This window comes from Passer domesticus, chromosome 7 (assembly GCF_036417665.1).
Source record: "Passer domesticus isolate bPasDom1 chromosome 7, bPasDom1.hap1, whole genome shotgun sequence".
Classification (NCBI taxonomy): Eukaryota; Metazoa; Chordata; class Aves; order Passeriformes; family Passeridae; genus Passer; species Passer domesticus.
Window position 1 is genome coordinate 7627713 of NC_087480.1, and position 14008 is coordinate 7641720.

At 46.8% G+C, this 14008-nt stretch overlaps 1 protein-coding gene across 6 annotated transcripts in view; it reads left to right on the plus strand.

Annotated features, from left to right (window-relative positions):
• PLS3 (plastin 3) overlaps positions 1-14008 on the plus strand; it is a 49366-nt gene that overhangs the window by 17270 nt on the left and 18088 nt on the right. For 5 of the 6 annotated variants that reach the window (XM_064426679.1, XM_064426685.1, XM_064426680.1 and 2 more), the window contains one exon: positions 11635-11721. In XM_064426679.1, coding sequence (XP_064282749.1) covers positions 11655-11721 — 67 coding nt within the window. In that variant the 5' untranslated portion in view covers positions 11635-11654. Of the gene's footprint in view, positions 1-1032; positions 1100-11634; positions 11722-14008 lie in introns of those variants that run through there. The other variant, XM_064426682.1, reaches the window with a different exon arrangement.

Consider the following 14008-nt stretch of genomic DNA (forward strand, 5'->3'; position numbering starts at 1 on the left):
CTTCACAGCTGGAAGCTAAATTTTCAGGTGATACCCAAGAAATAGTACCAGGCAGTGACTCACTTTCCTGGCTGATGTAATTTTTAAAGAGAAAGAACAAAAAAAACCCACCCAGTGACTATAGTCACCATAATTTTTAGAACAGTCATGAGTTCTTCAGATTTTTTACTAATTCAAATATTGTGTTTATTAGTAAATGAAACATTTTCCTTTTAGCTATGGAAATGCTGAAACATTATGGACTTAACAGGAACAGAAATCTCTGAAATATATGGTTATAGTTTGGAAAGCCAACTTAACCTTTCTGGTGATTGATTCTGCTCCTGTTCATTGCATCAGCAGCACACAGTACATGATGTTTCTGTTGCTTGTGTCTTCCTGGCTAGCAGCAGATGTCTGTTCCTGTTTCATCTAGAGCAGACAAGGATTAATTGCTGAGGTAATGCAATATATTACAGTATGGGCCAGCTTTGAACTCTGTGTTTCATTTAATCTAATCTATTCAGACCATTTTAAAATTATTTTTTTTAGTTTTTGTTTTTGAGGAACTATGAGGTGAAATAGCAGGCAGCATCCTCCTTCAGTTCAGACTGAGGCCAAATAGGTCTGGATCCTTAGTGAGCTTCTGGTTGCTTCAAAGACATCCATAAAATAAGTATATAAAGCCAAATAAAAGCTGTGCTTTGCTGTCTGACTGGACACGCTGAGAACTAGCAAATCAAAATCCATTCGTTTCAAAGAGTAAAGAGCAGAGGGGGTTTTTGATCAGTTTTGTTTTTGTGTTTTATTTTTTATTAATAAAAAAAAATTAGTTTGCTTACCTAAAAGCTCTGTCTCTTACTGTTTCCTGATCCCAAGTGCCACGCAGCAAAAGCCCGGGAGCTGTTTTTTGGGGAGCATCCCCTCCGGGCGCTGCCGGGATGCTCGGGCCGCATCTCTGCGCGGCGTGACCGCATCCCTGGGAAGCGACCTCCCATCGCTGGGCGGGGAGGAAGGAAGGAATGCTGGCTGCCCAGCTCCGGGCTGGGGGCGTGGGAGACGCTTCAGAGCTCGGGCCGGGCCGGGGAGCGATTCTTCTTGTCTGGGAGGAGAGAGCAGGGTAAGGAATGCCGAGGAGGGCTGTGCAGAGACTGTCCCGCACAGACTTGTTCTGCTCTGCTTTTCCCTGCTAAAAGTCTTGTGGTAGATGGAGGAAAGCAGCTGAGGGCAGGGCGAGTTTCAGGTGTTGGTGTGTGTGAGTTTGGGATTTATCAGCGCACCTGACGCCTGCAGACAGCGGCCAGGGCTGCCCCGGCTGGGCAAAGCCAGGGTTTCGTGTTTCAGGCGAGGGCTGAGGGCGTGTCAGCTCTGGGTTTGCTCCATCTCGGTCTGCAGCAGGCTTTTACAAAGCAGAACTGCTTAAACTTGCATGTTAAAGTGTTAAATATTCAAACCCCTGCCTTGTAGAAAGAGCGAGGAGCTCTGCGTGCTTTTGGGAAGTGGCTGTAGGCTGCTGGCTGTGGTGGCTGCTGGGCTTTTTGGGGTCTTTCACCTGCAGGGGTTGGGCTCTGGGTGCTGCCTGGCATGGCATGAGGCATTACAGGCTGGCAGGATTTCATTTCCTAACAGAGGAGTTTATCTTGCTTGCTGTGGTTTCTGGCTATACCTGATGCTGGAAACCAATGTGAACCCTCTCTAAACACTTTAGTAGTCACTGCTAGCTTAAGACACTTGCATACCAGTACTTTTAAGTATTGAACTGAAATGCTGAATTTTTTGTTCTAAAAACTTCATTTGTTTGCAAACCTGTAAAACACTCCTACTATAGCTTTTTCACATCCTGATTTTGTTTGTAGTGAATGTATTGCTCTGAGGTTTTGCTAAGTTATGTTTTATTAAACTGATACTATATTATCTCTTAGCCTAAAGGCTAAGAAAAGATATTTTACCCTGCTTATTCTGCAAAGCATCTGTCTGCAAAGAATGATTTCCACAGCTGGAGGACTCTCACACCCTCCTGAAATTCAAAGTAGTGGTGAGGTTGCGTGCTGTTTACAGTGCATACATCTCTTCAACCACAGCATCTGTCCTAGGGGTATTGGGCACTGGCTGAGCTGGGAAATGAAGGGAGAAGGAGGAGGAAGAAGAGGCAAAGCAGCTTGAAGGGACCTAAGAAGAAGTTAGTGCTTGTCTCCAGGAGTGCCTGATGCACTTTCCTAGCCTTGATGCTGGATGCATTTACCTAACCTTGAAACATGCTAATGGGAGCGCATTTGGTGGAGGTTATTAATGCTTCTCCAAAGTCCAAGAGTCACAAACGAGAGCTGGCCTGATCCTGAACTGGTGACTGCTGTCTTTGGCTCCCTATCGCTCCTCCCCATATTAAGTTAAATTATAGAGAAGTGTGGGGAACACCCTGCAGTTAGACTAAATGTGATTTCACTGTCACTGCAGCCTCCTGGGAGGCAAAGCTAGCAGCTTTCCTTCACTTCTGGCCATTTCACATTAATTTTTGAGATTAATGTTTCTGATTTTGTGAAGAGTAGATAGGATCTACACCATCTATTATACAGTAAATAAGTGGTGAATTCACTGAGATTTTTTCTACTTCATAAGCCATAGGACAGCTATGTAGTGACACTGATTTATTGCAGTCTGATGTTGCTTTCTTTCTCTGAAACAAATGAATTTGACTTCTTTCCCTTTTTTCCAAGTGCTTTCTAAATAAGATCACAGGCAACACGGGAAGGATGGAAAATGGTTTTTCTTTTATCAGTAGCTTTTTCTAGTTAGAGATCTGTTACTGAAATTCCTGGGGTTTAAGATGCTTTTGAAACATAATTACAACACTTAGGGTACGGTTTGTAGTTTCTAGTGTTTTGTTTCTTATATAAGAAAACATTAATTGACACATTTCTCTGGATGTTTATCATCTGGGCAGCCTGAATTTCAGCCTTGGCTGTGCTCTTTCCGGACAGCTCTGTTTACCTTCCACTGATAGAATGGTTTGCAAACTGCTTGGCCACAGCTGTACCTTCCAAAAGGTGGCACAGAACCCACCCTTCCAAAATTAATAGCCGAAACTCCCTGTTGTCCAGCTTGCCAGGGATCAGCACCGTCATGCCGGGTGTTTGGCTTGCAGGAGCTTGTTTGCTGGTGTTGAATAAGCAGTGACTGTACTGTGATTTAATTTAGGGATCTGGTTGATTCCCCCACCTGGGCGGGAGGGGAAGTTTAACAGACTGAGTAATGCTTCTTGCTTTCTCGTGGCACACTGGGTATCAGTCCCTTTACCTGCCAAAGCACTACCTGAGAGCAGGGCTGGAGGTGCTGGGGGGATGGAGAGTGTTCTGGGCTGCATGGGCTTTGCAGGGCTTTATCCAGCTGCTCCTGAGCCAGGCTGCAGGCTCAGCTCTGCAGCCCACCTTGTAAGGAACTGGGCTCCTTTGGGGCTGAATATTGGGAAATCAAGGGACATGTGCTTAAAGCATGTTAAAGGTAACCTGCAGGTCTCAGCAAGCAGGTCCCAATTGCTTCTGGGGAAGAATATTTGCACTGATTTGGCCTTATGAACCTCATTCCTTCTTGCTTATGCTGACAGGGACCCCACTGTCTTTTACACTGTTGCTCTGAGAGTCCCCTCATAAAATGAGGGATGATGAGTTTTTGCAGTGGATAGTAAGAGATTGGTCCTTTCTTTAGGGCATTTATGGTTAAGGTACAGAATAAGCAGAAGCAAGTGTTAATGCTGCTCTTTTTTTAGGGAACTATGCAAGAATAAGAATTACTATCAACATAAGAATTTCCTGAGAGGCTTGCATGACTTTTCTGTGCCAGAGCCAGGAATTTAAATGAAGCCTTCTGAGTTTCAGTCCATTAGCGACACCTGACCTCAGCCCCCCTCTCTTTTACCTTCTTGCACTTAAGTTTAAATAATCTCTGAATGTTGTTTGCTTTTGCAAGTTCCAGGTAGATGAGTGTTCAGCTCTTCCTTTCCTGAGACGTCTTGAAAGGATCACCTGTTCCATGTTGTAGTAGCTAGGTAATGAGAATATTGCTTTTTTGTTTCCACTGACATGAACAAACTATTTCAAAAGTTAGTTAAACCAATCTTGTGGGTTATGATTTCAAATGTTCTCTAACCCTGGAGTAGCTGCTCTACTAAAACTGGAGGTGTGTCAAAATGCAACACTTAGTAGGAGTATTTGTTGAAGAGGCTTTTAAGGATTGATTCATCGGTGCCTTGAGCAGTATTTTATCTGTTTTCTACTGTGCCCTGTAGATTATAAGTACTCTGTAGAGGTGTGTAATACATTTTGAGCAAGATCTGTGGGCTGTAGGTGTGAGCCTGCAGCATGATGGGGGTGTGTGAGTGCACTTGGTCTCCTCTGTGACCGACCATCCATCCATCCATCCATCCATCCATCCATCCATCCATCCATCCATCCAATCCACTTGGCCCTGGTCTTCCATGACAGGAGCCTTCAAAGAGTGTAAGGCCTGCAGAAAGCTTTTAGTGCTTCTCCCTTCCATTTGAGTCTCAAAGCAGTTTTGTGTTTCTGTTCAGCCTTCTTCTGGTAGATGAGAGTAACCAAGCATCCATCCACTCTGCTCCAGGATTGCATCTTACCCCTTAGTGTGCATCAGATGCAGCTCTGGCTCAGAGGACAGGGATGTGTTGGGGGAAATTTCATTGAGGGCTGGGGAAGCTTTATTTTTTTCTTTCCACGGGCAATTGGAGTGGAAGCATTTGTGTTCTTCTGCCTTGTGCTTCCTTCCAGCCTCTGGGCAATTTGGTATCATGTGACCAAGCATCCTCAGCTGCTTGCTCTCTGTTTTCTCTTATGTGGAAGACAGAGGGATTAGTGTACTTGAATCCCTGTGAATTTCTGTTCATATCCCCAGCTTTCAGTATTTTGGATGCTGCTGTGGAGGATATGGCTCTCCTGGGCTTTTATCAAGGGGCTGATTCCTGTTTGATGCTGTGAGCAAGTTTGATGCTGATTTTGGGTTTTCTCTGGGTGCTGGCTGCAGTTCAGTTCTGATCATGCTGATGATTATCCAGGCCTGACCACACCCCAGAGAGCTTCCTTGGCTGTGCAGGGCTGTCAAAGGCATGTAAATTGACTGATGGCTCAGCAGTTGCTTTTACTAAGGATTTAAGATGATTGAAGCTAGTGCATCTGGTTTTGTCATGAAGGGAGAGAAAACACTTGGACCAGCATGCAGAAGGGGAAGGATCAGGTTGTCCAGGCTGTCAGTGGATGTTGGGGTGGTGGTTAAAATCTCTGCAGAAGGCATAGGAATGGTGATTTGCTGCATTTGTTCCCATACTGTTGGAGTGGCTCTGCCTCTCTGCAGCCCAGATCCCTGCTGGGCATCTACCCAAGTGCTGCTCAGAAAAATACCTGGCATCACTCTATGCAGGTCCAGTTGGGAGAAACTGAGCTTCTCACCTGGATTTGCTGGAGGAACATACTTGTCCAGAGGTGGATACCCCATTGAGACATGCCTCCAAATCCGGAGAGAACCTCTGGCAAGCTAAGAGCAGTGACTAATTCCAACATGTGTGTCTGCTCCTGATGGATTTGGCAGATTTTTCCCCTGCAGCAGTGGTGAGTTGTGCAACAACTGGAGCAAAGTTTCACAGTCCACTCCCAGGTGAACATGAGCATAGCAGGGAGCTTGCCTCTCCCAGCATGACAGTTTCAGGAGTCTGAAAGAATATAAAGCAAAACCTGCTGATGGGATTTCTGCTGTTTTAGAGGCGCTTCTGAAACAGCAGCTGGAGGTAATCTAAATATGGAATTGGGATGAAGTGACCTGAAGGGTGCCTGTGCAGTGGGAATCTCTATCTGCAGCCCTGTGTCCTTTCTCTGTGATGCAGCTGGTGGGCCACACAGCCAGCATGGATCAGTCAAAAGGTGGACTGTGTGTAAAGGCAGGAGCTGGAGGGAGCTGGTGTAAGGTGGTCAATTCAAATAGCCAGGCAAGCTTAAAGTAATTCAGAATGAAAGTTGAATTTATGCAGTTGGTCTTGGCTGTTGAGGTGAGTTTTTTGGTGCTTTGCATGGCCAAGAAAAGCTGAACTAAGAGAAATAAAGCTAGATTTGGGTAATGGCTTTGCAGATGTTAGAGTACAGTGGTGTTCAATAGTTAAAGCATTGCAGACCTGACAGTAGAGCTGTAGATTCACTGCTGGTGAGCCTGATGTGTATGGGGCTGGGAAGACTTTACTGAAGGGGGGATCCACAGATGAGAGATGAAGCCACTCAGCCAAATCTGGCGCCACAAAGCAATGCCTGCTCAAAGCTTTGTTTCTTCCTGAGGCAGGGAAAACAGCTCCCTGAGTGGATAGGAGCACCACAGTGATTGTGAGCTCAAGAACCACAATTGTGCAAAGGGCAACACCAAATTGATTTCAGAATCTGCATCATCCATGGTGGAGCCTCTCTGGATGGGGCAGCATCTCCTGATCACTGCTCTTACCTGGATGACATCTACCACCCAAGTGTGGTGAAGGTCTGGTTCCAGCCAGTGCCTCTGACCAGTGGCTGGCTGGAAGGTAATTGCCAATTAAAAGTTTGTGTTTCCATCAGCTTGGTGTTTGCCAATAACCACATCCAGGGTGTGGGTGCTGTCTTGTAGGAATCTGATGAGCAAAACACTGTGGTGAGCATTTGACGAGCACACAAACTGATTATGAGCAGGAGAGGATGGATTTTATGATAGGTTTTCATTTACAGTCCATCAATCCCTCAGCTTTCCTGTCTCCCTCCAAAGCATTGGAGACTCTTTACCTCAGAGGACTCATCGGACCAGCTCTGTGCACCATAATGTCCTCCTGTCACCATCAGTTTTGGGACTGTTGTCTGTAAAACCCCAAAGGTTTTGCTTGGACTGGACCAGTAAAAGCAGCCATCAGAGCTGATGGTGGAGATGGGAGTGGTGTGTCTGTGTCCTCTCCTGCCTGCAAACATTTCCAAAGGCAGCCTGTGCCTGTGGAGGAGGGTTCCTGCAGTGTCAGGAGGTCTCTGCAGCTTCCAGTCACCTGGAAAGGGATGCAAAGAAAACTCAAGCTTGTGTCTCTTGCCACTGACTCTTCCCTCAGTGTCCTGAGGGTGGCTGCTCTGGGCTGTCCTGGCAACTGGAGCTTGCAGAGCCCTTTTGGGATGGCACAGTGCTGCTGGCTGCTTGCAGAAGGGGCTGGGGAGGGTGAAGAGGGGAGTGCACAGAGCCACCCCACTCTGTGATCTAGCTCTTTCTTGGCAGGGACCAGCCCTACCTGCAGAACAGGGAGGAAAAGGAGGGTTAGGTGAGCCACAGGAAGCCTGGGGCTGGATCCTGGGTCAGCTGAATCACCAGGTTTCCTCCAGCTTGGCCAGGCAGCTGTGACAGTGCCCAAGCCCGAGGGCTCTGGCACTTGCTGTCCTTGTGAGGGGCCCGAGTGCCTGTCCCATTGCTGGAATAAGCTGTCCCACTGCTTATTCCAAAAGATATGTGCTGGGTTAGTGGTCACAGGTTTCCGTGTTCTTAATTAGCTAATGCTAACTGACTTGCCTGCTGATGTCAGGAGCTTTTGTCATGAAAAAAGAGCAGAACCAGAGGTTCCTCAGAAATGGGGAATGCATACGGAGTGAGTCACTGCTCCAGACTAGGTCTAGCTCACTTTTTTTTTTAGATTGGGTGGAAATAGGAGATACTAATACCTTTTTGTTGACTCTTTAATGTGTCTTGCACTGGCCTGTTTGAGTAAACAAGTTGATATTATTAATCAGTCATTGTAGAGATATTAAAGTAAGACAGGCCTGGAAGGGATGAAACACTCAGTTTTCAGAGTAACACAGAGCTGCTAAGAAAGTCAATTCTTCCATTTGGATCAGCAGCAAATTCCAGCTCTGTTTCTGTTGGAAGTGTTCAAGTGGCTGTCAGGAAATATTTGGTTGTCATGTGCTTTCAAATTTGAATTAATCTGCCAACTTTCAAGAAGTACAAATGTCTGAATATCCCCCCTTCATCAGTTTTCTACCAATCCTCTGTGTAGGATGCAGCTTCCAGGGCTTCCCCTCTTGGGGAAGAGTCTTGAGAACATTTTTCTCTGTGCTTCAGTGTTTTTAAGTTGCTGTCTGAGCAGTTAATCCACCCAAATATCCTGGTTAGCTTCTGGCACTTGTGCTGGAAGTGCTGAGTGCCTCAGCAGAGGCATCCCTGCAGTGACAGCCCCTGCAGTGGCCTGTCCCCAGGTGGCTCACAGCTGTCAAAACACACGCTGGGACAGCTTTCCTTGACCTGCCACTATTGCAGTTCTGCAAATAAACTAACCCCAGTTCGGTGACTGCAGTGTGTTCAGAACCTGTAAAATTTGTTTGCATGGGAACTTTATAGAGCCTGTGTCAGGGGAGGAGTTGATATTCCAAAACCTTGTACTTAAGCAGCTCTGATCTGTATCCCAGGTAGTCCTCAGAGGACAGAAACAGGCTGCACTGTCTGCCAGCCACGCTCTTCCAGGAGCTGCCTCTGTGCACCCATGTGTGACAGAGCTGCCCTTGCTTTTCTTCTCTGGGTGAGGGATGAAGGCAGGATGAGGGATCTGGAGCAGTCATTGCTTCCTTGTACTCTCTGTTTTTCTGTGCATTGACCCATGGGCTGTCAGCCGCCAGACTAAAACTTTTCTCTTGTTCTCGGGTGGGTGTTTGAATGTCTCTGCCTGCCATACCCTGCTTGCAGCAGGAGTGGGTGTGACATGGCCAGGCGTGAGCGGCGTGGTGTGTCCCCACAGGGCTTCCAGCGAGGCAGCTGATGTGTGATCCCTGTGCCAGTGTGATAAAAGGGCCTTTTATGTCCCACAAGACAAAGCCTCTTGTTTAAAAATGCAGCTGAATGAAAAACACGATTCTGAATGCCCTAGACTCAGCTATTAAAAACAAACAAACATAAAAACCCCCACATAACAATAAAAAGAAGAGCTCCCCTGCCCCCCAGCCCAGAGTCCCAGTGATGCTGTAATACCTCTTCATTGCAGAAAAGCTCTGTACAATTGCTTTGGGAGCTGGTAACTCTGTGGCTCACTAACCTTTCCATAGACTGTTTTGTTATATCACCTTTCCCCTTCACAGACAGCCCTGACAAGGTCAGGTGTCTGCTTTTTCTCTGCTGGTTTGAATTCTCCCTCCCTCCTCTCAAGCAGAGAAACAGAAGGAAGAAGTGGTACTATAAAAAGTGAGAGTGAAACCTGTTTTATGGACTGAGCTGAACAGTCTGGGGACTGGAAGGAAGATTTTTTTTTTTTTTAAAGTCAAGACCCATACAAATGGGGGTCTATGGGTTTTTTAAAGTCAAGACCCATACAACCATGGGGCATACTAGAGCATAATTCTTACCTGATAAAGCAAACAGAGCAGCATTTTTAAAAAGTCAGCTTATGGTGGTGTTTGCTGCTTCCTTTGGTGTTAAAGATGTTAGAGATAGTCAGCAGCAAATTAAATTCCAATTAAGTGGTTAGGTAATGATTCTTTAAGAAATTCCTTTTTAAGGGAAATCCTCATGGTTTGAAAATGAATTGGTGCAAATGAGAATTAGGAAGAGGGCAGAACTTGTGGAGGTGCTTTGGCTGAATTTTCAGTCTGTAGCTCAGCCTCTCCTGCCTGGCACCCCATGCCACCTGCCTGCATAGCCAAATCTGGCTCTGTTCTTGGTAGCATTCTCCAGGTGTTTCTGCCAGTTGTGAAATCCATCTCTTGTATCATGCAACAAGCCTGCTCAGAGCTGATTTTCTTGCTAAGCAACTCCTTTATCCCCTGGAAATAGCCAGGTTTTGGTGGCACTGAGGCTTGGCTGAGGCACCCCTGGCAGTGCTACAGGGAAGGGGCTGCTCCAGGAATGGAGACAGATCCCAGGTGGAACATCAAGCAAGACAGTCAGTGCTGCACACAGCATTCTGGCATCTTGCAGAGACCTGCATGGTGACATTGCCTTGGTCAATTAGCCTTTTTACTGTGAAACAGGAAAAGAAAATACTTTTATGAAGATTTATTTTTTTATCTCTGTCAGTCCGGTGCATCTTTGTCATGATTGTTCCTCTGCTCCATTTTTTCAACTTGAGCCCAGTCAAGTTTGTTGTCTTGCTGTTGGTGGCTTTTACTGACTGTTCAACATCTTGTTGTGCCTGCTGATGCTGGGAGGTGGGGTCTGAAGTGCTTTTCTTCATGTTTCTGCAGTGATGCAACCCTTGTTGACTTTCTCTGCTGCGAGCACCTGTCTGAGCTGCTTTCCCAGGCTGCCACACCTGCCCATTGCTCTCATCTCTAACAACTTCATTCTTTCCAGACTGAGTGAAGTGTTACAGAAAATGAATATTTACAGCTACAGGCAAACTTGTGTGAGTGCTTGTGAAGGCAGCTGGGAGTCTCAGACAAAAGAAGGTTGCTAATCAGAGCACAGGTATTTGTTAAACTGAGCCTCTTGTTGCTTGAGCCTTGAGCCAGAGCCAGCCTGTTCAGGATCCTGCCTTCTGACAGTCCGTAAACCTCAATCCACCCCTCATCCTTTTGCTTACAAAGGAGGAGGCAGCTGTGTCTGTTCCCATAGGCAGAGGAGGAACCTTTTATTTCTCAGCTTCAGGATTGTAGTGAACAATGTGGGAGCTGGAAAATCCTGGGATGCAACTCTCATTTGGAGTCGCACCAAGCCTGCCTAAATCCCCATTACAGCCCCTGAGCTAGAGCTAGCAGTGGTGTTAGACTGTGCTTATCAGTGCCTGTGCTTCTGTTCCTTGTTGCATCAGTCACTGCTCTCTCATGGTCACAGTGCCACCAGGGCATCCGGTGCCCTGTCACGAACGTCTGGGATGGGGATGTGCGTAGGTGTCTGACTTTCTCCCATCCCTGTGGTGATACCTCCTGTCCAGGCTGCCTGGGTGGCACCTCCTCAGCTCTTGGAAAGGAGCATGATGGCAGATGGATGGAGGAACTCTGTGCTTCATCCTCTCCCTGTCTTAACCCCAAGCAGATTTGATCCAAGTGGAGTTTCTGCGAACTCGCGGTTTCTCTATTCCTCATGCCTGCTCTTGTGTGCTTGCTCATGGTGCTTCTGCCATTCAGGGAAACAGTGGCTATTGCAAACAGCCTGTTCCTTGCAGTTTTCTGGGAGTCTGTCTCTGGGGAAACAAGTAGGTGTTGATTCAAACAGCTTTCTTGCAGAAGAACAAACTATTTCCTTTCTGCAAACAGTACCAGGTATACTACTTTGTGCCAAAAGACCCTCTTCATATACTGTTCAGAATCTTTTATTTGGGTTTGGTAGCTGTGTGCTCTCCATTAATATTTTGACACTGGGTTCTGACTTTGTTCAAAGTTGTGGAAAATCTCTGGAGAGGTGAGTTCTGACCTACAGAATACACTGACAGCAGGTACCTTAATATGTGCAGTCATAAAATAATATACAGAGCTAATTATTGACAAGGCTAATGGGCTTTTTGACTTGTTAAAGAGTGTATTTCCCATCTCTGAGTTTGACACATCTGTTTTCTTATGGAAAAATAAACGTAGTTCCAGGCACTGTGGTGACACTGGTACTGATTGTTGCTATGCTCCTGTTGGAAACTGTGTGTTGTTGAATGCAGCCTGGTTTCATACAGTGTTCTTTTTCTCTCTTTAGGTACTCCCTAAATTCATGAGATGGCCAACACCATGCAAATCTCCAAAGATGAGCTGGAGGAACTCAAGGAGGCTTTTGCTAAAGTTGGTGAGTCACACCAAGGAGGGCACCTTGCTCCTGTCTGCTGCACATTGAATTGGATTATGCCACCCCTGTGATGAGCAGCAGTGCCAGCAGGATGTGGGCATTCTGCTGCTCTCATGATTGTCTTCGTGCCAAGGAGTCCCTTGGCAGCTTTGTTGCTTCTGGCTTGTCACTTTGGCCAAGGAGCACAAAGGCAGGGACTCAGTCTGGCTGTCAGGGAACGCTGGCAGACAGCCTTGCTCTCTTGCTCCAGGGTGGGCTTTGTTGCTTCCTGATGGCAGAAGAAATATCCAAACAGGTTTTGCATTGCTTTGGCCTTGGCAGCACTTCAGGGCTTGCACAGTGGTGCTGTTGGTTTGGCAGATTGGCTGAGCTGTGTGCATGGTCAGTGCAGGTGCATTTTGGGGCTTGTAAGCAAAACTGATAATTTGTTTACCTGGCCTCATGGAGCAGCTTGTGGTGATGATCAATGCCTTGTGCTGAGCACACCTCCATTGCCCTCTGGTGGCTCCATCTCTGCTGAGCTCCAGGGGCTGCTCAGCCTCTCCAGGGGCTGCTCCTCCTGCCTCCCAGCTTTCCCCCTGTGCTGGCATCACAGGAGCCTCTGGCAGGCTGCTTCAGGAAGCTGAAATGGGCAAAAAACTGACATAATGGAAAAAATGGTTTTCTGTTGGTTTAGTTTCTTGATATGGCTTACTGAAGGGTCAGAGACCCAGCAGGGAGGGGTGGGATGGGCTCTGGAGCACAGACTGGGGGACTGAGGTCAGTGTGTGCAGCTGGGAACCACACCCGGGACTGGCACTGGCCAGGATCAAGTTGCACAGGCAGAGAGAGCCAGCATTTTGTTTTCCTAACTGGACATGGGCATCACTTGAGCACTGGTTATATATATAAAATCATAGTTGCCTCTTATCTGTATTGGGTGGTACCACCCTCTAGGGCAGGGTGGCTGTGAGAACTTTCATTTGTTCAGAATTTCCAGTCTGCAGAGAGAAATGTGAATTTCAGAGGCAACTGATTCTCATGGAGCACTAACCCCTGTTGGAACTTGGAGCAAGTTTGCATTTTAAGGAGTTCCCTCTCCTCTCTTGCTCTTCTCAAGACTTTTGCAGCAGGTAGAAGTGATCTGCCACAGAGGGAGATGTTCCTTGGGGGGAAGCATAGTGTTTCTCTCTGTCTAATGTGCCTCAATAAGGCTGAGATGTAGGCAGCCTGTTCTGTCCTTGGATACATTTAAAATTATTAACCTCTCTGGAATGTGGTGGCTTTTTGTCATTAGTGTGGGGGAAATGATCAAGAGTAGTTTGGAAACACAGAGAAATGCAAGTCAAATCCTGGTTTGTTGTAGGAAACCAGCTCACCCTGCTCAGGATGTGGGTCCCTGTTTGGTTTTAAATTATAATGGCAGTGTCAGAACTTTAATATTAATGACAAATGTGCTAATTATCCTGGACATACCCACAAATGAGATAGGATCTTAGGATCTGCTAGTTCTTTTCAACTGCCTTGTTTTGTGTCCTTTAGGCATGGTAGAGCCCACAAGCATGTGGGACACACCTGTCAGGAGTGTCTTTAATGCTGTCATCCCCTTTATTCTTGCCTAAAGGAGCCATGTTTGCCCTGGGATACAGAACTGGTCACTGGCTGGGTGACTGCCTTTCACTGTGAACTTCTAATAGCATCTTCAGTGAATGTGAACAGAAACAGGACTGCTGTGTAAAATGAAGCCTGTTTTTCATCTCCCTGCTATCTGGAAAATTTGGAGCACAGCTGAGAACCATGGTTATAGCAAAACTCAGCTGGTTGGCTTCTAGGATGTCATGAAGGAGATGTAGGGAGGAAGAAATGTTTCACAGGGTGATTTCTGCTCACCAAGATGTGCCCTGCTGCAGTGCACAGCTGGTTGGGCTCCTGGAGACCTGCTTTAACTCCAGCATGGGGCAAGGTGCTGCTCTGGATGGGTATGTTGGTGGGGCTTTAAAAGTGTGTGTTTGACCAGCTGTTCTGTCTGCAGCTGGACTGGACTGAGACATCGGGGGATGCTGGAAGGCAGTGAGGTGTGTGACTGTGTGCTCTGTCACCACTTCCATGCCACTTGAAGGTATTTCCTCTCTCCCATGCAACTGATGTGCTGTTCTCTGACAGCCAGCAAAAGGCATGAGTCCCACAGGCATCCTGCTGTTTATTAAAACAGTCCACAGGTGAAAAGCCACTGTTGAAGGTCATCACTAAAGCCAGCTATAGCAAGACAAGCAGCTCCCACCATCCTACAGGCAGTTATCTTGGAACT